Here is a 25,628-nt window from a genome sequence, read left to right on the forward strand (position 1 = left end):
ATTTGTTACATCAGACTTCCAACTACCAGGATTGTCTGGTGTCAGCCTCAGCCTATGGGAGGGGAATTCCCAACAAGGAACCCTAGCTTCTTGTATTTAGTAGAGAGTATTGGTCTTGGAATCAGAACATCTGGAGCGCAAAAGATGGAGAAGTGAGGAGCAAGGAGAATGGATCTGGTTTCCACTTTCTAGGCTTTGAGGCGCAGTGTAGTAAGTAATAATAGTAATAGTAAGAAGTAGTAATAAAATAAGGTGTATCAGTATGTCCTCTGGCTTATTGAATCTTTTCTGTCATCTGGCAACTAGTTTGCTCTTGAATTGGATGCATATTAACCTATTTTAATTTTAATTTCTTCTTCAACCCTTTCAAAAATGTGCAGATGCAAGTGGGTAAATTTTAAAGTTTATAGTGTATTGAATTGTATTGAAACTTGTAACATCTATTTTTGCCTTTGCATAATACATAAACTATATATTGTAGTATCCCTAGCCTAGCACATTGACTAAAGAATAGGAAATGCTTAATAAATGCTTGCTGATTGATTGATTTTACCATTAATGAGTGAAATATTGTTTCATTTTTTTATTGAAAATTGTTAATTTTCAAACCATGTTGACAACCACATTTTAAAAATCTTGTGACATAGTCCATGAACTGTAATGTTTAAACTGGTGAAATGATCTATCAATTGAAAATTTTTAGTTCCTCAGGTTATTGAAAGATTTTGTTAATACACTTTTTGCTTTGAAGTAGAGGGGCTTACTTAATAAAGCAAATATTTGATTCTGATCTCTGTACCATCTTCTATTATTTTAGTCCTGTTCACATTGTTCCCAGCTGCATTATGTATCCCCAGTGCCAAAAATTAAGTCAATGTAAAAGTATACTCTGGTTTTTACTCAGAGGTCACGGATAGTCCCTCTACCCTTGGCAGTCAGCAGTGTTCTTATTATACTTCATTTATATACTTGGGAAGACTTGGGAGGACCAGCTGGGCTCCCTGTCTGCACTCATCAAGAGTTAATTTCTGAGTGAGGTACTGTTGTCATGAACAAGTGCAGAAGATACTTAGGTGGTCCTGCCAAATAAGAAGAGCCCTTAATTAGCAACAATGTTCAATCAGATTGCTTAACCTGCCACAGGGCTAGGGAGGCCATGTTCCTTCTCGCTACCCTGCGAGCAGACAACCTCAGAAGACAACTTAAATGTTTCTTTTACTATGAAGGGAGCTACTTAAACGCAAGAGAGGCAGTACATAATCCAAATAGACCAAAGCCTATTGCATGGAATACCTCCATAATTATTTCTGACAGGAAGGGAAGGGTAAAATCTTTCATTTTTGTATTATTTTCATAAGCCATGTGTTCTCTAGTAAGACTACATACCTGCTTTTTTTTGTGTGTCTTCTTTTCTTCATTTGTTTCATGTCTCATTTTTCATATTGCCTCATGTTTAATGTCGTCATTTTCCCAAGTTGTGTGTCGAGGCTGTAAAGTGGCATTTGTATATTGGGATTTTATATTGAATCACAAAACCTGTATCTTTATTCCAGTTTCCTACTTATTAACAGTCTTTAATTTAACTTATCTCTATTTCAGTTTTTTCACCTGTAAAAGGAAATACTTGTCCTGCCTACCTTACCATTTTTAGGAAAACATTTTGTAGCTGTGAATGAAGAACTATGGTAGATGAAGTTGGAGAAAAGAACAATTCCTGACTAGGGGTATTAGGGAAAGATTCATTGAGCTCAGCTTTTGGGTAAGATTTCAGTAAACATATAGGTATGCCAGAGGGCAGATAATCGCAGTGCCAAATGTGTTCTTTATAAGTATAATGTGCTTTTATTTGGTATTGTTATAAGAGTACCTTTAGTATTGGTGTAATTTATGTCTCATTCAGTTCTGAAATCTTTCATTATTCATTTATTGAACAGTACAATTTTGATGATTTTGGGCCTCTGGTAAGATTGTTGAGGGAGGGGGACATATTAACTCATTTCAACAACTTTCAAAATAAGAAAAAATGACCCAAATACTGAATAGGAAAAGAAATAGGAAAGAAAGAAAAGAAATGAAAATCCTCACAGGAAAATCTTGTCAGAGAAACCAGGGATGGAAGAAATTGTGTCCTTTCCTTGCAATAAAAAATCTTAAATACATGAAGAAATAACAATTTAAAAATGTATAAGTGAAATTAAATGCATTGAAGAACCTGTAGAAAGGAATGATTATGTAATAAATATGTCTAAAATCTTGGGAATGAAAACCCCCAGTAATTAACCAATTCAGCTCTACACTATCTTCTACTGTATAATCTTTTTGCTCCCTTAACTTGTTGCCACTCATGCCTTGTCAAACCTTAGCCCTAGATTATACCCACTCTGTCTCCTTCACTCTTAGTCGTATTTCTGAATGGAACAGAAGAAAATGCAAAATCATGCTACCTGCTAACAATCACATAACAAATCCTTTTAATACCATCTGATTTTTAGGGCACCTACATGGTGTAGTGGATAGTGATGGCCCTAGAGTTAGGAAGACTCTTAAATCACTCTGGACTTTGGACAAGTCATTTAATTCTGTTTCTCAAATGAGCTGAAGAAGGAAATGGCAAAGTATCTTTGCCAGGAAAACCTAAAATGGGATCATGAAGAATTAGTCACAACAACACTAGTAGCATCAATTTTTTCACACTTCCAATAGAGTATAATCCAAATCTTCAGGAAGTACAGACCCAAATATAAATGTAAAAATGTGAACTAAATGGCAAAATGTAATAACAAAAATAATGTAGACTGAGGCACTCTTGGTATGAGCAACTTATTAAATAAAGCATGAATTTAGGATCTCAACTATGCCAACAAAGAACTTGAATAAGGGGGATAATTCTCTTTCATAGTTTTCAGGAGTACTGAACAAAGAACAGTACTTCATGTTTTGGGAACAAAAGTCAAAATATAAATATGTCAGATGTCACATTTGACATCCAAATGTGAATGTCAGAATTACTATGGTTACAGATCTGAGGCATGGGGGACAATATATGATTAATTGTGAATGAAGGGTTAGCAACAACTTCCTCCTTCCTTCCTGCGACTAAGAAATATTGATTGTTGTTGTTTGGTTTACCTGCAAGGTAGTAGTGTACTAAATTTCCTTGAAGGATAGGTTGGTGGTGTATATACTAGACCAGGGTCCCTGGTGTCCACCACCATTATCTCTTAAAGATAATGAATTTCTATGAGGCATGAATAATTAGGAGCATTAACTGGGTTTCTAAACTTGATACAGTTGAATTTCTGAACTACTTTCAGAGACAAAGAACCACATCTTGGGCACTAACAAGACAAAATCAGTAGGATCAATTTTTAAAAGGTAGAATCAATTTGATCATATCAATATCAAGTAATTAATAAAGCAATATCAAGGGAATATTAAACAATTAAATCATTATCAACCACTACAGTAGGAATGAAAACAAGTTTCTGGAAAATTCATGGTTGTAAGGTTGGGAACTCCTTGCTGTGCTTTTCTATTACCATGGCTATCTGCTGAGGTTCTGACCCCTCCTGTTGCCCGCTATTCTTTCCAACCATCCTGCACTGCTATTGTTCCTTCCATCCTGAACTGCCATTCACTTAGTTGCTCTATCCCTGAAAGGGTTTAGAATGAAACCATCTTGGTTACGTGCTTTATGCTAACTAAAACCTCACAACCCTATCCTACTATTTTATAGTAGGACTCTTGGGTGGCAGAATGGATAGAAAACCAGGCTAAAGTCACTTGTTCAGATTTGTCCTCAAGATACTTACTAGCTGGGTTTAACCCTGTTTACCATAGTTCTTATATTTAAAAATGAGCTGGCAAAGGAAATGGCCAACCACTCCAGTTTTCTTGCCAGGAAAATCTCAGATGGGGTTGGGAAGAGTTGAACAAATGACTGAAAAACACATGTATCTTTTCTAGTGAAGGTTCACAGACCTTAGCCCTAGATTCATTGAATTCCTTTCCTCTCTGTTGGGTCATTCTCATCTTTTTGCTCACCCTTTTGTTGTTGATAAAAATACTCACCCTTTTGTTTTTATCCTTTCAAATTCTGAATGTTTCCCAGTAACCAGTATCCAGCAGCAGTCAGATGAGTATTTATTTACAAGTAAAAAGAGTAAAAAAGAATTTTTAAAAGATCCCTCTCTACCCTGAAGATGCTTGTATTCTCAAGGGAGAAGAAGATGGATAAAAGGGAAGCTAAGGGAAAGGGAAAACTTAGTAGGCAAGTCTCTATGGACAGAAGCATAGCTAGGAAGGAACTGAAACATAACTGATCTGGGCAAATGGAGACTACCAAGTATTCACTATGAAGGCAGGATAACTAGAAGAATGCTCTAGGATGAAAGAGCACTAGGAAACACTGAGGAAGACAAACTTTTATAACTGCTGCTCCACACCAATTCTACTTGAGAATTTGTAGTCTTACATCTATCATACAAGGTACTTAAGTACATCTTGTAGCTACCATTGAAAATAGCCTTAATTTTATCCATATTACAGAATCATGGACCAAGGTGTGAAATCTCTAATCATGCATATAGCATGATAAATATATAGGTCAATGGAAGGACATGGTATGTGGCATTATATAGTATGTTTCATACAACAGACTAAATAAAAAAAGATATGGTAGAAAAATATGGGTTGTCATTAAATAAGATATCCTAAAAGGCAGTTTTAATCCATTAAATGGGCATCAACTGGAAGTTGATAAACTGGAAATTCAACTTCACAAATACCCAGAGAGCAACATTCTCTTATCCCTGAGGCAAACTTGTGTCATTTATACCTTTGGTATTCCCAGGCTTACTTAAATCAGTCTACAATTCTAGTATTGCATCTGAAGATGAATACTACTTTTTATAGTCTCTAATCCCTAATTAGTTAGGCTCAGCTGGTGGCCTCTGTTCCCTTGGGGTCTCAATAGCATAAAGTGTTAAGCAGGAAATTGATAGCTTGCAGATCAAGCCTGCCTTCTATCAAGGCAGAGAGCTCTTTAAGACTTGAGCAGTCTTAGAATGTTTCTTTGATTCTTAAGAGGACATGAAGATGAAGCAAAATGACTACCGTGATAAAGGAAAACCCACTCAACAAGTATGTTACTTGTACTTTGCTACTGTCATAATCACCATCTAACGCAGCAGGACATTCCACATCTAAACAACTTGTGTTGCCCATTCCCATAAGACAAGATAACAAAGACCCTAAGTTGACAGGACAAGAGCCAATTCTTTCAAAACTTGGCTTCCACTGGCCCCCATTTCTTTTTTCCGCCTACTTCCCATCAATTTATGGTAAACCAATGCTATGTTCTGTTCCTAAGTACACCCAATGTCATAAACCTGTCTTGCCTATGATTTTATTTTTAAATTATTTTTTCTTTTGCTTCCCTCCTGCTAATCCCTATTTATAAAACACTTATAAAGCAAGTAAATATGAGTCATGCAAAGCATATTTTCACCTTAGCTGCCGTATAATTTGCTTATGATATCTCCCATTTTCAATTTATCTTAGTATATGTGTGAGATGCTGGTTTATGCCAAACTACTCTCCAGCTTTCCTAATAATTTTCATCAGATAGTGAGTCTTGTCCCAGTAGTTGTGATTTGTGGATTTATTTACTGTACTCATTTATATCTTTATTGTATAATTAATTTCATTGATCAACCACTCTGCTTTTATGTAGCAATTGTTTTAATGATTACCTTTCCGTAGCAGTATAGGCTGATATCTGATGTTACTAAACCACATTTGTCTTTCAGTCTTGCCTAACTCTTAATGACCCCATTTGGGGTTTTCTTGGCAAAGATACTGGACACCTCATTTTATGATGGATAACTCAGGCAAGCAGGGTTAAGTGACTTACCCAAGTTCATAGCTAGATATCTGAAGCCACATTTGAACTTAGGAGAATAAATTTTCCTGATTTCTTCAGATCTCTTTATTTTTTAGGTTTATCTGGACAGGCAGACTCCACGGATTTTTTAAAATCTTAATAGAAATTTTCTGTCTTCCTTTTGTGTTTTGTTGGCAAAATACAGAAATAATGATTTAGAAAGGTTTATTTTATATCCTAGTTTTTTTTTTTAATTGAGTCTAGTAAGCATCATCTGCAAAAAAAAAGTGATAGTATTGTCTCCTCATTACCTATTTATACCTTCAATTTCTTTTTCATGTCTAAATGCTCTAGTAAGTATTTCTAAAAATATTGTTTTCATAAAATTAACTTCTAGTTTTATTTGTTTTTAAATTTTAATTTTATTTAATTTAATTTTATTAATCTATTTTAATTGACATCCTTTGATTTTGAAAATTGAATTTCAAATTATCAGTTATTTATGATCTTTGACACAATTATTCTTTAATATTAGATTATTGATTTTCTAATTTTTCTAAATTTTAGTCTATATTTCATATCTATTAAATATACCTGGTATTTAAAGGACATAGATTTCCATTTTGGTATTCTCAAAAGATCTATCATATTTAATTTTCCTAAAATTCTACTGATCACTTTTGTGATTAGACTTATCTAATTCTTAGAAGGGGTAAATTTTGGTTATCCACTTTTAAAAGTTTTTACCTCTGTTTCTTCTTTTTACCTTCCTTCCAACAGTTTGATTGCTGACATATTAATTATTATATGCTGACATATTACTTAAGGTTACTTTGTTTATGATGCCTTTTTAGCAAAATTTTAGCAAAAATTCGGTCTGTATTTGCTTTTGATCTGAAATTAGTATTTGCTATCCTTGCTTTTGTCTTCCTGTACTATACCTAATTGGATCCTGTACTTAGTGTTAGGGGCCAGTAAATGACAATAAAACTTACTCATTTTAGCCTATATGTCACTAGTGCTTTAAATATAGTGCTCTAAACAGGAATGGGGGCTGGGCAATACTGAAAAGAAATGTTTTGATGTAGGGAAATTTAATTAAAAAGAATTTTTTAAGTTATTTTGTTTCATTTCCATCCAGTTCATAATCATTCCTTTCTACTCTTCCTTAGTCATTAGGATACTCTTATTCATTAAAATCTTATAGTTTTGATGATATTTACAGGGAAGCTGATTTACTGGAATAAAGAAGTTCTGTAAGTTTGAAGCTTGGAACATTACCAGTTTGTCTGAACTTAGGTTTCAAATTTTACTGGCGCTTTGTTGGCAAAGCACATTTTGGAGTCCTTCCATATTTGAGCATGTTTCCTGACACCTTCAGTGGTATGGTACTGTTTTAAAATTTTAATTTTCTAAAAGAAAGAAAGGCAAATGTGTGTGTATATATACAGAGAAGATTGATTATTAAAAATAATAAAAAATTAACACCTGAGCAGTCCTTTCTTTTTTAAAGGGGTTGAGAAGATAAGTCTGAGCATTAAGAGAAAAGTGTTTCATATAATATTAGAAGATGATTCTCAATATAAGTGCTAAATTCTTATTAAAAAATTTAGGATCCGGGGAATGAAAACATGCGTGAAGGAAAAAACAATACAATTAAAACCTACAACAATTTAATTTTACAATTATGGTCCCATAATCTATTTTTTTTTTTTCATGAAACCCTTACTTTAAAGAAAGAGTTCCTTGTACCCTGAGGAGTTAAAATGGTGGCAAACCTTTTATAAAATGGTCTCTACTTGCAAATTGATCTCTCATAGAATAGAGTGTGAGGGAGGTTCTGGAGAGAAGGCTGAATGTGAGATTATAAGTGGTGGGGTGATGCTCAGGGCAAATGGTTCTGTGAAAGGAATGATGTTTTTGAGGCCAGCTGGCAGGAGTGGGAAATTCTTCCTACTAATTATCCTGAAAAGGATAAGTAAGATATTGGCTGGAAAGACCAATAATGTACTGAGTGGTAGTATGGCGCTGCTCTTTTTCTTTCCAAAGGAAGAAACATGTTAACTTGAATTTTGAAGTTTGTCTGTCCAGATGTTCAGACTCTATGTATCCAAATGTAAAGAAATGAGTATATGTGTATATATATAAGAATGTTTAGAGGAGCATATTATATATTTAATACAGGATGTGCATAACATGAACAAACACACACTTATACACTCATAGTTAATTTTAAAAACATAGATAAGCCAAGTTTGTATTTCATAAGCAAGAATAAAAATTTAATGTAAACTTGGTTGCTTTGTGATTTCCTTGGATTGAATTCTGTAGAAATTTCTGTAGAGACCTAAATGAAGTCAAATCAAAATTCACTTTTTAAGCTCCTATTATATATGCCAGGCATTGTGGTACACACACACACACATACACACACAAATCAATAACAACAGGCAAGAAAGCTTACAATCTGGAAGTAATAATCCTAATAAAAATGTATAAGTATTATAAGAATCAGCAAAGGCTTTTGATAGAAGATAGAATTTTAGTTGGAACTTGAAGGAAGCCAGGGGAAGAATATGAAGAATAGAATTCTAGGTATATGGGAGAAAGCCAAAGTTGTGAGATGTGCTTTGGAAGCGCAGCTCCAAGTATCATATCATTGCAGAGGTATTGTGTGTAAGGTACAAGAATGCTGGAAAAATGGGAAAGGGCAGGTTACAAAAGGCTTTAAAAACTATTGATAAAACTGTTATATATAAAACTGTATACTTTGATCATGGATTAAATAGGGTAGGGGAGTAACCTTGTCAGACCACAGTTAAGTGAAGAGTGGAGTGGAATGAAGAGATACTTTGAGGGAGAGAGACACACCAGCAATGAGATATTAAGGATCTGCACCAGTGCAGTTATCAGAGGAAAAAGAGATGTTATGAATTTGATAGGACTTGGCAACTGATTGGTTAGGGGGGGCTGATAATGAGGAGTCCAGGATGACATCTTGACTGTGACTTGGTTGATTAGGAGAATAGTGGTACTCACAACATTAATAGGAAAGCTTAGAAGAGGGGAGGGTCTGGAGTTTTAGACATGTTGAATATAAGATGTCTATGGGACATCCAGTTCAAAAGGTCCAAGAGTTGATTCGAAATGTAAGATTGAAGGTCAGATCAAAGAAGTTAAAATTAGATTTAAGAATCATCTTCATAGAAATGATCATTGAATCTATTGGGGCAGATGAGATTGTCAAGCTAAATATAGAGTGAGAAGAGAAGAGGGCACGGAAATTCAGTCTGCTGTTTGTCTTCTTGAGGACCTTGAATGCTTTGAATTTTACTAGAAGAAAGTTTTGATAGTAGGGATGGAAGGATCAAGGGAGGCTTTTGAAATTGGAAGCACAGGTATGTTTATATGACAGGTATGACTGTAGGGAAGGAGCCAATAGACATGGAGTGTAAAGATAAGTGGAGATGACAGAGCAATCTGTTGGAAGAGATGGGATAGAATAGAATTACTTTTGCAGGTGTGACCTTGTGATGAGAGAAGAATAGAAGAAGTCCTCCATCATCACTTCATGGTTGAGTTGGGAGTCTCCTCCAAATAAAATGGAAAAAACACTACCTGTCTCATTGTCACAAAAGCCCTCCTGATTATATATGATTGGTAGCAGGATCCTACTTGGGACCTATATCCAAATTTTAATGTTAATATTGTAAGAAAATTTTTGCTTTGACTCTTGGGAGGTGTCTATCTGTGCCAGGCTGGAATAATACTTGTCTTTTAGAAGGAAGAAATCCAACTTGGGGTGATAGTGTTAGAAAGCATCTGAATAATGGATGAGGAAAAGAGGAAGGTTATGATGAATGGCCTCAATTTTTTTCTGTGAGGCAAGTATATTAATTGGGGAAACGTGAATTTGTAGACCCAATTTTTTTTCCTCAACTTTGTTTCAGCTGTAGGAGGCTGGGACCTCACTCCCCACCTTGGTCAGGAAATATCTCTTTACTTATACAGTCATTAGTTATTCTGGGTACCCCTTAGCTAACATTGCTCCATCTCTAAAAAATTTCCATGTTTGTTGACTTAGTTTACTTTCAGTCTGACTTCACTGGCACAGTCGAGAACAATCAAAGAATACTGGCTCTTTTTTTACTCTACCAGGCAGCCTCCTCCAGCACCCACTGTACTAATCTGTAACTCTAGTCAGCAAAGCTCTGGTGATGGGAAGCCAGGCAGTGTCCTTTTGTGTGGGCACACCAGCCTCTTCATTTCCAAGTCTCTCCCCAATTCAACCATGATGTGAACCATGAGGCCATCTCTCTCCCAATCTAGCCAAGGGAGGAGGTTTACCTAACACATCAAGTATATACAACAAAATTATAGTGGTACTTAGCTATCTTGGATGCTACAGAGATAGGGAATGGGATGGGGGTGTTACTCAACTCTGGTCAGTCAGACTTAGAAACAACTAGAATTACTATACAGTTTAGCCACTAAGCACCAAATTGAACCAATTTTATTTATGTACTTTATGACTTACTCATAATTGATGAATTCTTAAATTATGATGGAAATTATTGTGGAAATTTAGATGCTAAATTCTGAGTTCACTTGCAATTGTTCTGAGCCCTATTAGGAAGATTCTTGACACCTCAGCAGAGTTTGAGCTATCTAATGACCAGATGCAAAACCGAAGGGAATATAAAAGTTCTCTTGAACTTGTCCTTTTGAGCTGCCATTTTCCAGAATCGGCGAACCTAGAAAACTGTGTCAAGGACAAAATTCCCCCGACATCATTTGTTTTACCCTAACCTGGACTCTGTGTATTTTTGGGAGTCAAGATAGGTACCAGTCTGTCTGTGCCAGGTTGGGATAATACTTGTGCAGAGAAGCACAAATTATCTCATAAGTATACTCTCTTATCTTCATAGTCTAGCCGTTTCCAAGGGAAAAGAATGAAGCTTTTGCCATCACCTTGCTCCTCCTATGTCATGGCTCTTTTTGGTATCCCCTCCTCCCTTGTCTTGCTATTATAAAAATGCAAGACTGGGAACCCGTTGGATTCCACATGCATTCTCTTGTAATAAATCTGGTTTTCATGATGTGATCATCATGTGATCCATTTTATGTAGATCTTGGTATTGGTTTATTGGAATATAGTTTATTGGAAGTATTTTTGTAACTAAAGAGTGAATTATATTGATTGTTTAGGGGAAATTGAGGCAAGATCTAACTTTGAAGGTTCCTTTATTTTTGCGTCAATATTCATTAGGGAGATTGGCCTGTAATTTTCTTTGTTTTGACTCTTACTAGTTTAGGTATCAGCACTATATTTGTGTCATAGAAGGAATTTGACATTTTTCCAGAATAGCTGAAATATTGTTTTAATGCTAACTTGGAAGAATGTGAAAATAGAGCATTTTCCCTCTTTAGCTATTTTGGTAAGAACTCACAAAAAACAACTACTTTGCTATTTCTACAATAGTAAAAAGAAAGGGATTTTTAGTCAATGATTTTTATGTATGTGAGAACAACAATACATAAGAATAAAAATGTTTTATGCTTTTTTGGGTTTTTTTAATACTTTTGGTTTAAAAAATTCAGGCAACCTCATTTTCAGAAATATGAAAATGAGAAGATTCATAAAAGCTCCATTGTTAACTAGGAGCTATATGGCAAAGCCCCTAGGGTCATCTCAGATAGCACAAGTAAATCTCTGCCTCTGGTCTTCTCAACCTAAGTAGTTAGCTGTTATGTTCCTCCTTCTAGAAATTTCTTCATTGCTTGTAGGCAGAACAAACTTGGTCCTCTTAAGTGCTGACAAACCTCATGTAGTTTCATTCATATGTTCCCTTAATCATTTTTCTTTGTTCTAAAAGTCTGTGTGGTTTTTTTTGTTTATTATCTCCACTAATTATAGTATATAGTTGTCTAGTTTTTAGGAAATTAAGGGGATTTCCATCAATAGGACTGAGCAAGTTGTTGTATATGATTGTGTGCTATAAGAAATGATGATGTAGGTTAATTTCAGAAAAAAAAAACTAGAAAGATTTATGCATCGTGAATTGGTGAAATGAGCAGAACTAGGGGAACATTGTAATTGCTATTTTGGGTGATGATCAACTATAAATGGCCTATTTTCGGCATTTTATTTGAAGGATTTACAATAAATACTACTCCTCTCCAGAAAAAGAACTGGTAGAAGCTGAATGGAGATAGAAGCATACTTCACATACCATACACACAATTTGGCTCTTGCTAGTTTAGGTATCAGCAGTATATTTGTGTTATAGAAGTGTGTAAGTGTGTGTGTGTGTGTGTCTGTGTGTGTGTGTGTGTGTGTGTCTAAAAGAAACACTTTTTTTTTTGAGTTATATTTTGTCAAAAGCTTTTTCTGTGTTTATAGAGATTATTCGATTTCTGTTAGATTTGTCATTGATATGACCAGTCTTCTTTATATTGACTCAGTCCTGCATTCCTGGTATAAATCTCATAGTGATCATAGTGTATTATCTTACTAATAAATTGTTATAATCCTTTCACTAATAGTTTGTTTAAACTCATTAGGGAGATTGGTCTATAATTTTCTGTGTTTTGGCTCTTGCTAGTTTAGGTATCAGCAGTATATTTGTGTCATAGAAGGAATTTTGAATATTTTCCCAAATAGTTTATACTGTGCAGCATTTGGTAGAATTTACTTGTAAATCCATCTTGCCCAGGAAATGTATTTTTCTTTTCTTTGTATTTTATATATATATATATAAAAAAATAAAACATAAAATAAAACAGAACATTATCATGTGCCCAGTAGAATAGGGAGGATTCACAATCTATAACAAAAAAGGATATATAATAGTAGAAGAAATTATATTCATGAATGTCCAACTTTTCTTTACTTCCTTGTAAGTTGTACTTTTTTTTTTTTGTGGGGTTATTTTCCCCACATCATCCAATTGATAAGTTATAGTTAAGCAAATATATATATATAATCTTCTCTCCCCATACATACATATTTACTATCCCTGCTAACTCTTTGCTTTCATTTCGCTCCTTAACTTGCCTTGCTATTTTAACTTCTTCATACCCATGCATCCCTGTTTTCTTTCCCAATCCTTTGCTTTCCCCTCTGCCCATTACTCTTCCTTATTTCTTTATAGATTTTGGAGAATGCGCATTTTAGTAAGATTTAGTACCCTTAGTACCTTTAGTACCCTCTAAGTACCCTTAGTAGGATTTATGCAGTGTTGTCTATTTAACTCATGCCTGATGAGTAGCCTTCTTTCTCCCCGTCTAATGCCTCTGTCAATTCTTTTTCACCTCATTTGTATAACATAATTACTATTTTTACCTTAACTCTTTCTTTTGAGCTATTCCAGGACCTGCAGTTTTGTTTTGTTTTTTTTAATTGTGGCTGCTGCTAAGTACTGTACAAACTTAATTGTAGATCCAGTGTATTTGAATTGGTTTTTGATGAATTTTTTTTTTCCTTTTTGATGTGAGTTTTTTAACATTTGTTTTCCACAAAAGATCAGTGAATATTTCTACTTTCCCCTCATGTTTCAGGACAATTTTCTTGGATTATTTTTTGTATTATTGTGCCAAGGTTCTTTTTTTGGCCACAATCATTTTCTTCTTGATCTTTTTCTTTTAAGACTGTGTCTCCTTTTCTAGTTTTTTTTTTTTTTTTTTTTTTTTTTGATATATGTCTCTCAATGTCTCTCATTTGATTTTTAAATTTAAAAATCAAAAGAGTTCTTCTATAAATTCTCTCTGGGCAGAGAGCCCACTCTTTGAGGGATAGAAAAAGTTTTGTTTTTTTTTTTTTTCCCCCTCCAATTCACTGCCCTCCTATAGATTAATCCCATCTATCCTATTTCCATAGTAAGTTTCTGTGGTTAGGTTCATTCTTTTAATGAGTATTATTGGTGTAAGCACCAATTGTGGATTGGGGGATAGTGCCTCTAGCTTCACTTCAACTCTCCCCTTTGACCTGGAACCCTAAACCAAAAGCTCTTGCCTTTGACCTGGAACCCTAAACCAAAAGTTCTGCCCTCCTGCAAATGCTGCAACCAGCAGCAACACTCAGTTTTACATTTAATGGATGTGTTGGTTCCCAGTGCTGCATCTTTGCAGCACAGCTGAGCCTGGTATTCCTAATTAGCCTTCCCACACTCAGACCCTGGACCTCACACACAGTTGGAAGTTTCTGTGGTTCCTGCTAAGGTTCCAGCCAAATCTAGTTAGCCCCAGGTTTCCCCACTTTGAGCTAGCCTGGAAGTGTTTGCACTGGATTCTTTCTTTGGATCTTATTGGGTGTACAAGGAGGACTTTTGTTCTGGCAAGTCTTTTTTCAACAGATAATGTTCATCCTGTGGCCCAAATTTGTTATGTTTAGAGGGGAAATCTGGAGAGCTTAAATTATCCATCTATACTGCCATCTTTTTAGAATTGTCATCTGGATATTTTTTCTTCGGGAGTTCATTGATAGTTTGTTCTTTTTCTGAAATGGGGGTGATTTAAGTTATTTAATTTCTCTTCTATTAGTCTGGGGAATTTATTTTTGTAAATATCAATTTCAATTAGAGGTTAGAAATTTCAATTAATCAGATTTTAAATTGAAATTAGATTTTTCAATTAGTCAGATTTTCAATTGAACTTAGAAATTTCAGCTAATCAGATTTGTTGACACAGCAAAATAGCCCTAATTATTGCTTTAATTTCTTCTTTGGTGGTGTTTATTCTTTTTACTTTTGCTAGTTTTCCTTTTTGCCTAATCAAATTAATCAATAATAATCAAAATAACTATTTGATTTTTAAATTAAAAAACTCAAAGAGTTCTATAAATTCTCTCTGGGCAGGGAGCCATTTAACATAACTCTGGGGGATAGAAGAGGCTTTCAATAATTTTCTTACTTTCAGTTTTATTAATCTCCTTTGATTTTTGGAATTTCTAATTTATATTTAATTGGGAGGTGTTTTAATTTGTTTTCTAGCTTTTTTAGTTGCATGCCAATTCATTTATTCACTGTATATATAAGAATTGATTTGGCTGTATCCTGTAGGTTTAGTTTTTATTCTCTGGATGAAATTATTGATCATTTCTATGTTTTCTTCTTTGACACACTCATTGTATTTTATTTATTAAATTGTATTTTATAAGAAATGGAAGTAGAACTGGCAAATGGTCCTTAAAGCTTGATTCTCTTTGAAAATGCCAGTTTGGAAAGGAAAACATCTGGTACACTTGCTAGTTCTCTTTTCAGTTGTGGTTCAGAGTAAATTTTCTAACAATCGTTTGTAGCAGGATGTTTTAGTAGTCAGATGTTTAGCATTCTGGTACCATCTATGAATTATCAGAGGGGTGACAAATTTTGTTGTTTGTCACTGCTAGCTGTATTTTCTATTACAGCTAGCTTTAGCTTGATTTAGACTGAAATAAACACTTATTCTGTAGCATCTTTCCCATTAATACATATTAGAATAATAGGAAGAGCAGTGGTACTTACAATTAGCCTTCCCCTATAGTAGTCCTCTTTTTTTATTTTTTAATTTTCTTTTAAATTTTGAACTTTTAGCTTCAAATGTGAATGCTTCTACACACAATAAAAAGGGAATATATATATATATATATATATATATATATATATATATATAAATAAAACTTTTTATTAAAACTTTTTACTAAAATGTATATTTTCATGTTAGTTACAAAACTGCTTTGTATCTCTTAAACTCTCTACTTATTTGTACTTGTTCTTTATCTCTCAGTTTGGGAGGGGGTTGGGTTTTTTTATTTTTTTTTTTTTGCATTAATCGTATTACCTCTCCTTCTTGCAATTTAAATAGAAGTCCTCATACCTTGTAATTAAAACTTGTAGTCAAGCAAAATAAATCAGTACATTGTCCATATATTGTCCATATATTGTCCATAAATGTATTGCCAGTTTGGCCAAGAGATGGGAAACCTATCTTATTATCAGTCTTCTGAAATCATAATTAGGCATTAACTTTGAAGTCTTTTACATTATTGTGATAATATTTTAATTTTTTTCCCTCCTGGTTGTTCTCATTTTACCCTACATATAATATTCATTTTCAGGAAGACCTATAAAAAAGTCCCACATTATTTTCCTTCAGATAGATATCCAATACATTGATGAATAGAAGTTTCAGATCATAAATTCAGATCACTTATATTCCTAATTTATTAAAAGTAAATTTTGACAGAATTCAGGTCAATATTATGTCTATTTAGTAATTCAGTGGAAAGAATGTAATACAGTAATACAACATGAAGTTAAAATAGTCTAATGTAGCTCAGAGAAAATTCTCACAGTGACATTGTTGACTCATTTGGTGGTATTAAAGTACACTTTTCTACCTATCCCCAGAAGGGAAGTTCATATTCTTTTAAGTGAAGCCATTTTAAAAGCAGAAACCAAGCCTAAAATAATCCAGTTCTCAGAAGGTGTGGATTTATTTACTATAGTTAAAACATAATTAGTTCTCCTGGGAAAGTGTATCTTTTAAACTGCTTTATTGCCACCATATTGATTTTTTAAATAATCGGAAACTTATGTTATTATATATAATTCTAGAGTTTAAACAAAAATGCACTCTAAGTAGAAACAAATGTCAGGAATTGCTGGTTGTTTTTTGTTGGAGATGGGGACACCAGCTTGGAAAAAATACACCCTTGATAGAAAATTTTGAAGAAATTCAATTCAAAGAAACTTTGTGGTGTGTGTGTGTGTGTGTGCGTGTGCGTGCACGCACATATTCACAACCCTTTTTGGGAAGTTCTGAGATTTTCTTGATAAGTTAGTAAGTGATCTTTATGTTTTCTCCAGACTTTAAATTAATCAAAGAAACCTTTAGTTACCATACTTACAAATAATTACAAAACAAATAATAGTCCAAAATAGATGAATGTATTTATTTATTTAATTGGAGGGGGGCTTTCATTTTCATTTTTGCTGACCATCTTTTCCACAATTTGCAGGTTGATGTTTGAGGTGCCACCAGACCTCGGTTTAGTAGCAATTGCAGCCCAGCAAACACAAGGAAAAGGTAAGTCAACTCTTGTTATCATATTCCAAAATTTCAGCCAATTGTTTCATTGGAATTGCCTTGGAACTATAGTCATTTGATGTGCTTGATGTGTAAAAAAAAAAAAAACAACATAATCATAATCTATCAATAAATAAATCATAATAACCAATACATAATAATCAAAATGAATAGCAAGGTTAAAACACTCTTGGTAGTCCATATGTCATTTTATGTCCATAGTCATTCTAACTTTTGGTTAGTTAACTCCTATACATTTTCCTTAATGATTTTAAGGCTTTATAGTACTGATTGGGACCATATTATATGTGAACTTATTTTTTCAAACCCTGTAAGTATCTATTATAATAATGTTTAACATTTAAAGGAAGAGAGAAGGTGATTGAAAAGACGGAGACATTTCACTATCATATGTACTGTGCATATAATAAGCAAAAGTAGAAAGTACACTGATTTGAAGAACCCCGGGCCTTGTCATATGTAAAATGACATAAAAGTTAGAACATGATAGCCTCAGAGACTCCCTTCTAACTTTAAATCTAATAAAAAATTTTCCAAGCTTCTACTAAGAAGGCAAGGAAATCTTGTCTTTGTCTTTCCTTAAATTGTGTTAATATTGTGGGAATTAAATCTATACCATTTACAATAAAAAAATAAGATGTCTTCAAGATCATAGAATTGGGTGAAGGAATATCTCCACACAAGATGGCCGAGCTTCTCCTTAGGTTGGGCAGTAGGAAATGGTACAAGCTAACAATCATTGACCTAAGTGGTCATAAGGCAGTCACATGCTTTTTGTTGGACCAGGGATTAGTCCAGAGGTACAAAATTATTTGTACCACAATGGGTTTAGTCACAATAACAACAAAAAACAAGGGTAGATTCCAACTTGAAAGTTGGAATCTGTAGCTCACAGCTCTGAGAACTATAGTTCTATATACTATACACTATATTAGTATAATATAGTATAATATTAATAATATAATAATAATATAGTATATTAGTATAATATAGCATTATTTACTAGAATTATAGTTCTATTAAAATGATTAATACTCTTTGTAATAGAGTATAATACTCTACAATATCTATGTTAAAGACAATTCTAACTCTTAGAAAACTATAAGAACTGAAATGGTATATAAGCATTGTGGGAATAAATTTGCTCATTAGTCTTACAAATGAAAAAATATTTGTAAAGTCCTTAGCATAGAGCCTAGCTCATAGTTGGTGCTGCATTCAGGTCCTTCTGAATTCAAAGTTAGCACCACAGGGGCTGGTATTCTGAGATAGATTTTTAAAAAAGAAACAGCTGCCAACTAACATCATGTTCGTACATCTGTATCCATTTTCCCCCCATTGAGAGCTCTTTCTAGCTTATTCTATTTTGTCTATAGTCTTTATTCTCCTGCCTTCAATTTGCTTTTTTCTCAGAAAGGTCAATTGTTAACATGATGGGAGAGTGAATTTATTTAAGATATGAAGCTGTCATAATGAATTGTGATCATGTATTTTTTTCTTGATATATTAATCAAGTAGCATACACATAAAAAAACCCCACTAAAGTACTTTTTTTTTCAAAAATAAAATTTTAATAATCATTGATATAACTACCATTCCAGCTCCCCCATACACCACAGAATGAAGAAACAGGACTGAAAGTGTAAAACTCACAATTCTGCCTATTAATTTACAGAATGGAAGTGTATATAAAAGAGAGGAGCAAATGGAAAAGACAATAAACTAATCAATCACTTGGTATCAAGTGAAGGGAAAAATGATTAAGGAAGAAAAGAACCTCAAGGGTAAGGGACAAAGTGAGAGAAGAAAAAGGTAGAAACATTGCTTTAGTGGTAAAAGCATATATAAATATAGATATAGATATCTATGTAGATATATAAATATATATCTCACTACAAATCCTATAAAGGGGCATCCTACAAAGGGAGACCACTCTCCCTTTATTGGAGAGACTACTCATCCTGTCACAGGAGAATGGTGAGCTCTTCTCAGCAAGTTACATCTTCAAAAGTGGAAGAACATGGACTCAGGGAAGATATATTGAGGTGAATGGGAAAACAGTTATCAAGGGTAAGGCCAAGTTCATTAATGAACTACACAATCAAAGAACAAAGTGATATCTTCTTTCTCACCTGCAGTAATTGATATTTTGAGGCATAATGGGGGACAAAAACAATGGTCTTTAGAAGAGGGAGATTAAAATAGTCTCCTCAGAAGTATTGGAAAAATCCTATCCCCACAAACACATTAACAAAAATGGAAAAAAGGATCAATTAGCTAAAATTGTATTGATAAACCAATTCAATAAAATATCAAATGAGCAGTGTAAAATAAGAGCAAAACTAGACAAAATAAAAAGAAGCAAAGTATTGGGATACAAAATTAAATCGGCTACATTTCCATATAATAAAATAAGAATGAAAAATAGGGAAATTTCATTACAAATATAGAATGCATAATTACATAATTATATCCCTTCCCTTAGCACATAGTCCATCATACATTCTAAATGGATGCTCAGCCCTATAATATTAAAGATCATACCAGAATTATGTGAGCAACAAAATGGACATTTTTTTCCTTGTCATCATGACTTCTCAGACCTCTCCAAAACAGAAATGACATATCAGACAAAATCTAAAAGGTTTAAAAAAAGTAGCAGCAAGACTGGTCCTGGTAGACCCAAAGACACTAGTAGGCACATTGGTTGGTACTTGCAATGAAATCCAACACCACACTTTGGTTCCCCTTTCTCTTTTCAATGCCATGGAGACCACAGGTCCAGGTTATGGAAGCTTTGAATGGTACCTCTCAGCACTGTCCAGAAGAATTGTATTGATAGGATCCTATGTAACATTCCTCTAAGCCTATAGAAAAGACCTCTGCATCTATATCTGACCTCTGCAAAGTTTCAGGGCAGAGACCTGAAGTTGGTGAACCAGGAGTTATCTAGTAAATAAAAATTCAAAATTTAATTAAATTTTAAAATTACTGTAAAATTTAAATTTAATTCAAAATTAAAGTAAAATTAATTTTAATTCTTATCAAGTGATGAAGATAAAGAAAACCACAAAGGAAATAAAATTTAAAAAGGAAAAAAAAATAATCTTTTCTGCTCTCATCAGAAAATGTAAGAGGGAATGGATAATCCAAATAAGATTTCAAGATATAGTTTAAGGTGACTTGAAACATTTTTAGCTAGAGAACAAAAATTTTAAGAATTTTGCTTTTTAATCACCCCGAACAGAAATGCAGAAAGAGTTAAGAAATTAAGTGACAGTCGGGGACAGTCACAGCAATAGAATGAAATCAGAGAACTTCTTTCTAAATGTAGGAGAATAGTGAAGACCAAAGTCTTCTATATACACAGCAGTCATTGCATATATTTGTCTAGGAGAGACTGAGACTGAGTCTCCTTAACTGCCTTTTGTGCTTTATGTTTTCAGAGCTTAATGTTTTTCTAAAATTACCTGTGGCTACCTCATGAACTTGAGATTGAATAGAATTAGCATGGCAGTTACTGGTTGCCTAATGTGATGACTTTCATGTAGCAAAGTGTTACCTGCAGCTCACAAAGAGACTTTAGGTTCAAGTAGACTAGGTTCAGTCTTAGGGAATTATTTTAGTATTAGTAGCAAAGAAAATAAAACAGATTTTTCGTTTCACTCTCATTCTTTACATCTCTATCTGAAATTTTTCCAGGAAAACCTCCTTAAGCAAAACTTGATTTTAAATGACATCTAGGGTCTTCACAAAAATGATTAATAAAATCTCTTTTAAAAAATTATCCATTGGATAAGTTAATATATATCAGATTGTATCAGCTATTTATTCCATTGTAAAAGAAAATCCTTCATCAAAACTTACAATGGATAAAAATAGAATGCAGTCATCCAGCCAAATATAAAAAAGATTAGTGTTTGACAATTTTATGGGAAATTATAATGAATCCTTTCAGTTTTTGACAAATTTACTTGGCAAAACTGTCTAACTACTTGACAGTAGATGGATTTTGGTGCACATCCCATACCATATGCCTCAGTAAGTTCCAGTTGTTGATGGACATAATTATGAAAAATAACTATATAAAGAATGCAAAAAATGAATATACTCAATAGTGGAAGAGAAATAACTTTCAACAAATAGAAGGAATTATTAGATATGAGACATGTGCTCAATCATATTAAAATTTTTTAAATGCTTGTGACAATAGAATCAAAAGAAAAAGGTTAGCTAAAATACTGTTTTTGCAATACAAGATAGTATTAAATCTAAATTATGTGAGGAACTTTGAAATTATTAAGGCTTGTACTAGCTAAATCACTGAATTAGGCAGCAATGGAAAAAAAATTACATTTGCAAAAAATAGTTCACTAATCAAAGAAATACATTTTACAACAAGCTAAAGGTATATTGTCTCCTACAACAAATAAAAGCTTTAAAACTCAGTTTGAAACAGGTATACTCTTTCATTTTTGTTGGAATTGCAAACTTGCAATTGTCTTTTTAGAGAGCCTTCTGGCACTTTATAGGGAATATTATAAAAAATAATCATCAAGCACTACTGTACTGTGTCTAAAGACAAAAGGCAATCCCTATCCTTATGGAACTTACATTTTAATGGAAAACATGAACCTAAAGAAGCATAATGTCTTTCCTTTGGCATTCAGTTCACACTGCCAATGACAGGTTGTATCCCCAAAGGAATTCTAGGATTCTAGAATTCTATGTATGTGGCTGTCTTGCTAAACTCTAATTTGAAAGTCCTCAGAAAAGTGCCAACAATCTGTCAATCAACAATCAGTACTTTGTCAAAGTCGATGGTTCAAATGAACAGCTACAAAGCATTTCCCCAAAATCAGAGGCTTAGACTCCCACAAAAACACTGAACCCATGAGGAGAGTAGTAGAAGTCAATTTACAATATCATGGTAGTGAGGCACGTATGTGAAGAAATTAAGATTAAGTGAAAATTTTTGTTTCAATTGTTACTGAAAAAAAATTTTCTTAATGTTAGTGTTAGTTCTTATGTTAAGTTCAATCCTTCTTTGATTTTTTTTATTTTTATTCTGTTGTCTTATCCTGTGGAAGTGATAGTTCAATTAAGATCTTATTCCTAAGCATTTCAGGTAATCAGTGCTTCATATGATTTACTCTTTCTTAGTATCTTTGTCTTTCTTTAAAGAATTTTAAGATAATAATATGAAGATATGCAAGAAAAGCCACCTGTATTGCCATAAGGAATACCCACACTGATGGAATCACAGACCACTAAAATACTGCAATGTATATGCTATGCACACAAACACGAATATGTGTACTGGTAAGCCTGTACAAAAATAGTACATCTAATGGTTTATTTCTTCTCTAGGTCGTGATGGGAATGTCTGGCTTAGTCCTATAGGATGTTCTCTTTCTACCTTACACCTTCAAATCCCCTTATATTCTCATCTGGGTCAGAGAATTCCATTTGTTCAACACTTGATGTCTTTGGCAGTGGTGCAGGCAGTTCGATCAATTCCTGAATATGAGGTACATATTCTAAATCACTTTTGTATGTGGCTTTGTTTGTTTGTTTGTTTTGCTTTAATTATTTAATTCAAGAAATTTTACATATTAGTCATTTTAAAAAATCAGTGAATTTTAATTATGCAGGAATGACATAGAAAAGTTTGGTCAAGTTATATTCTAAATTAGCCATTGGCAAATACAGTTAATATTAGTTCTTAATAAAAGCAATAGAGACTATAGCCATCATAAAATTCTTTGATAGTTTCTTCTATTTGTTTACTTTGTTATATTGAAATGTTATTTGAATTCTTAAAAGTTCATTTGACTTATGAATTAATTGTTCTGCTGTGGAGAATCATTTTTGATGTGTATGTGTGTGTATATAAAACCATTTCTCCAAATAACCTCAATGCATTCTTCCAGAAAGATTTTTTAAACTATTTTAAGTTTTTTATTTTCAAAATATATACATGGATAATTTTCAAAATTCACCCTTACAAAATCTTGTGTTCTAAGTTTTTTTCCCTCCCTTCTTCCCAACCTCTTCCCTAGTTGGCAAATAAAGCAATATATGTTAAACACGTGCAGTTCTTGTATGTTCATTTTTAAGGATTTTTCAGAAATAATTGTAGCATAAATTTTCACATTTGATCAACTTATATCATAAATTTGATCTATACAAACCTCAAAGGAGATGGAGCTTGATACATTGTTAGATTTCCTATATATATTGGACTGAGTTTTAGGCAGCTAGACTCACTTGTGGCTTTTTTTTACTAGCTGTAAAGATACATTTGCCTGTTACATTGTGTCTTTGTCGGATACATTGTTTCTGATAATGTGCCTAAGACTGGGTCAAGAAAATTAATAATACACTGCCAATTTCTTCCCAGTTTCTCTTGGTTCCACAAACCTTTTTCCCCTCTCTAGATCTCTAGATCTTACTGGGAGACTTTCTTTGGCAAGCAGGTTTAGTTTTTGGCCAGCAAGATTTTTTCCTTGGGTTTGTTTGGTTGAAACCCCCTTGTGTCATTTCTGAAATAAGCAATTAAGAGTACGTCTTTGGAGAAAATCTCCAAGTGAAAAACTAAACATCTTTCTCTTCTTACATAATTCCCTTTTAATGTTGCCATTTCCTAATATTTGCTGCTAATAAAACTTTGGCATTTTACAGAAGTAGTTAACTCAAGACATATGTTTCCTATATCAAATCAATGACATACACATTTACACATGAATTTATTGTAGCACCCAGTAGCCCTGCTGGAGTGTAAGTGTTCAGTTACATGCTTTAACATCCAGGCTTCAGAAGTTGCACTGTAAATTTTCACTTTGAAAACTGAGACTATAAAATCTTATAGCAGGAGTATATAATTTAATGCTAGCAGAAATGGAACAAAGAAATGAGTTTAGCACTTGAGAAAGGAAATAAAATAATGCACCCAGAAAATGGTTGTTGGTTGTTGTTGTTTTTTAAACTTGACCTTGCTTTAACTTTATGAAAACTTTGTTGTTGTTTTTAATCTTTGTAATAATATGTATTTCAGACCTCCATTACAGAGATTTTTATAGCTAAGTTCAAGTAAAACTGGGGTTTGTGTTTGGTAAAAATAAAAACAAAATCTAAAATTTAAAATAGTTTGACATGGGATGACAGATTAATAGGTTTAGAGATGTTATAAGGTCATTTAGTTGAAGAATTCAGAGAAACTTGGAAAATTTGCATGAAATGATCGGAATAAAGAAAGTTAAGCCAAAAGAGCAATATACTATCACTAACACTAAAAGGCAACTGTTTATTTCAATGGATCATTTTGGTTCCAGAGAACAAAGAAAGTGTTTCCTTTTGATAAACAATATAACCTTTTTCCTTTTGTTAGCTATTTAGCTTTGTTTACAAGGGAAAGTTCATTACAATATAAGTGGGGAAATGAGTAATGTTCTCAAAGGAACAACTTTTTTTAAATGAGAAAAGTTTGTGTAAGATATGCTGCTAGTTTTATCTAGATCCCTACATTCGTCAAGAGTGCTGCCACCAGTGGCACTTTTGTTTTGTTCTGCCTAACAGGTAAGTCTTTTGTTGCTTGAATGGTAGTAGCTCTTTCTGCTGTCCAGGTTCTTAGGTAACCCATGGCTGAGGGATGCTGTCGCACAATGGTTGCATGTGCTATACTTCTTAGAGGCATTTGAGTAGGAGTAGTTCCCATAGTTTCTATCTGTTCATTTACTTTTCAGTAAACTTGTAAAGTAAACTTTTTTTTATCAGTCAACATCCTACATTTTCCAGATTTCTTTCAGAGAGTCTGTATAGATAGAAATAATACAACAAAAGTAAAAAATAACACAATAGAAGCAAAAGCATGTAATAGTAATAAGTGGAGAAATAATTACTAGTTATAGGTAGTCTAGGGCACCATAATAAAATAGTACATTATAAAAATTAATTTGCAAGTTCAGTGCCATATAAAACCACCAATGATTTACAATGATTTATAAGAGCAAAAGGTCTACAATATCAAGGGGAATAGTGAAAAGAAAAGTGAATTATTTGACTTCAAACTATATTACAAAACAGTAATCAAAGAAATCAGAAGTAACTTGGAATTTATTCCAATTACTTGGAATAAAAACTCCTGAAAAACCTGGAAACAAGTTTGGGAAAAATTTATAAATAACACCCTATACTGTTCTGGAAAAATGAACTGAAGATGGATACAGTATTCAAATATAAAAAGATCACATCATAACAAATTAAAAAAAGACAAGGCATGAAGAATTTTGGTACCTTTTACAGCTATGTTATAAGGGATATGACTTTTATATTTTATTTTGTAATTTATAAATTTTTATTTTAAATTTAATTTTAAAATTTTAATAAATTTTATATATAAATTTATAAATTTTATATTTTATTTTATAATTTATTCTGATTGTGAATTTTGTTGTCTTCCATGCCTTGTATAATTTTATTTTATTTATCATTGTTTATTATTATTATCATTTATCATTTTTTATTATTTCTCTTTTTGAAAACTTAAAAATTGGAAACCAGTTTCGCTCCTTTTTTTAAAATTTTCATGCCTTTAAAATATTATTTTATTATTTTGTGTGATAAACTCCAAGTATATGTGATTTGACTTTTAGGG

At 33.0% G+C, this 25,628-nt stretch overlaps 1 protein-coding gene across 3 annotated transcripts in view; it reads left to right on the forward strand.

The window, feature by feature from the left end:
* Positions 1-25,628, forward strand: part of HLCS (holocarboxylase synthetase) — a 101,274-nt gene that overhangs the window by 70,290 nt on the left and 5,356 nt on the right. For all 3 annotated transcript variants that reach the window (XM_003763395.3, XM_031959235.1, XM_031959236.1), the window contains 2 exons: positions 16,884-16,951; positions 22,343-22,503. In XM_003763395.3, the coding sequence (XP_003763443.1) occupies positions 16,884-16,951; positions 22,343-22,503 (229 nt within the window). The remainder of the gene's footprint in view (positions 1-16,883; positions 16,952-22,342; positions 22,504-25,628) is intronic.

This window comes from Sarcophilus harrisii, chromosome 3 (assembly GCF_902635505.1).
Source record: "Sarcophilus harrisii chromosome 3, mSarHar1.11, whole genome shotgun sequence".
Taxonomy (NCBI): domain Eukaryota; kingdom Metazoa; phylum Chordata; class Mammalia; order Dasyuromorphia; family Dasyuridae; genus Sarcophilus; species Sarcophilus harrisii.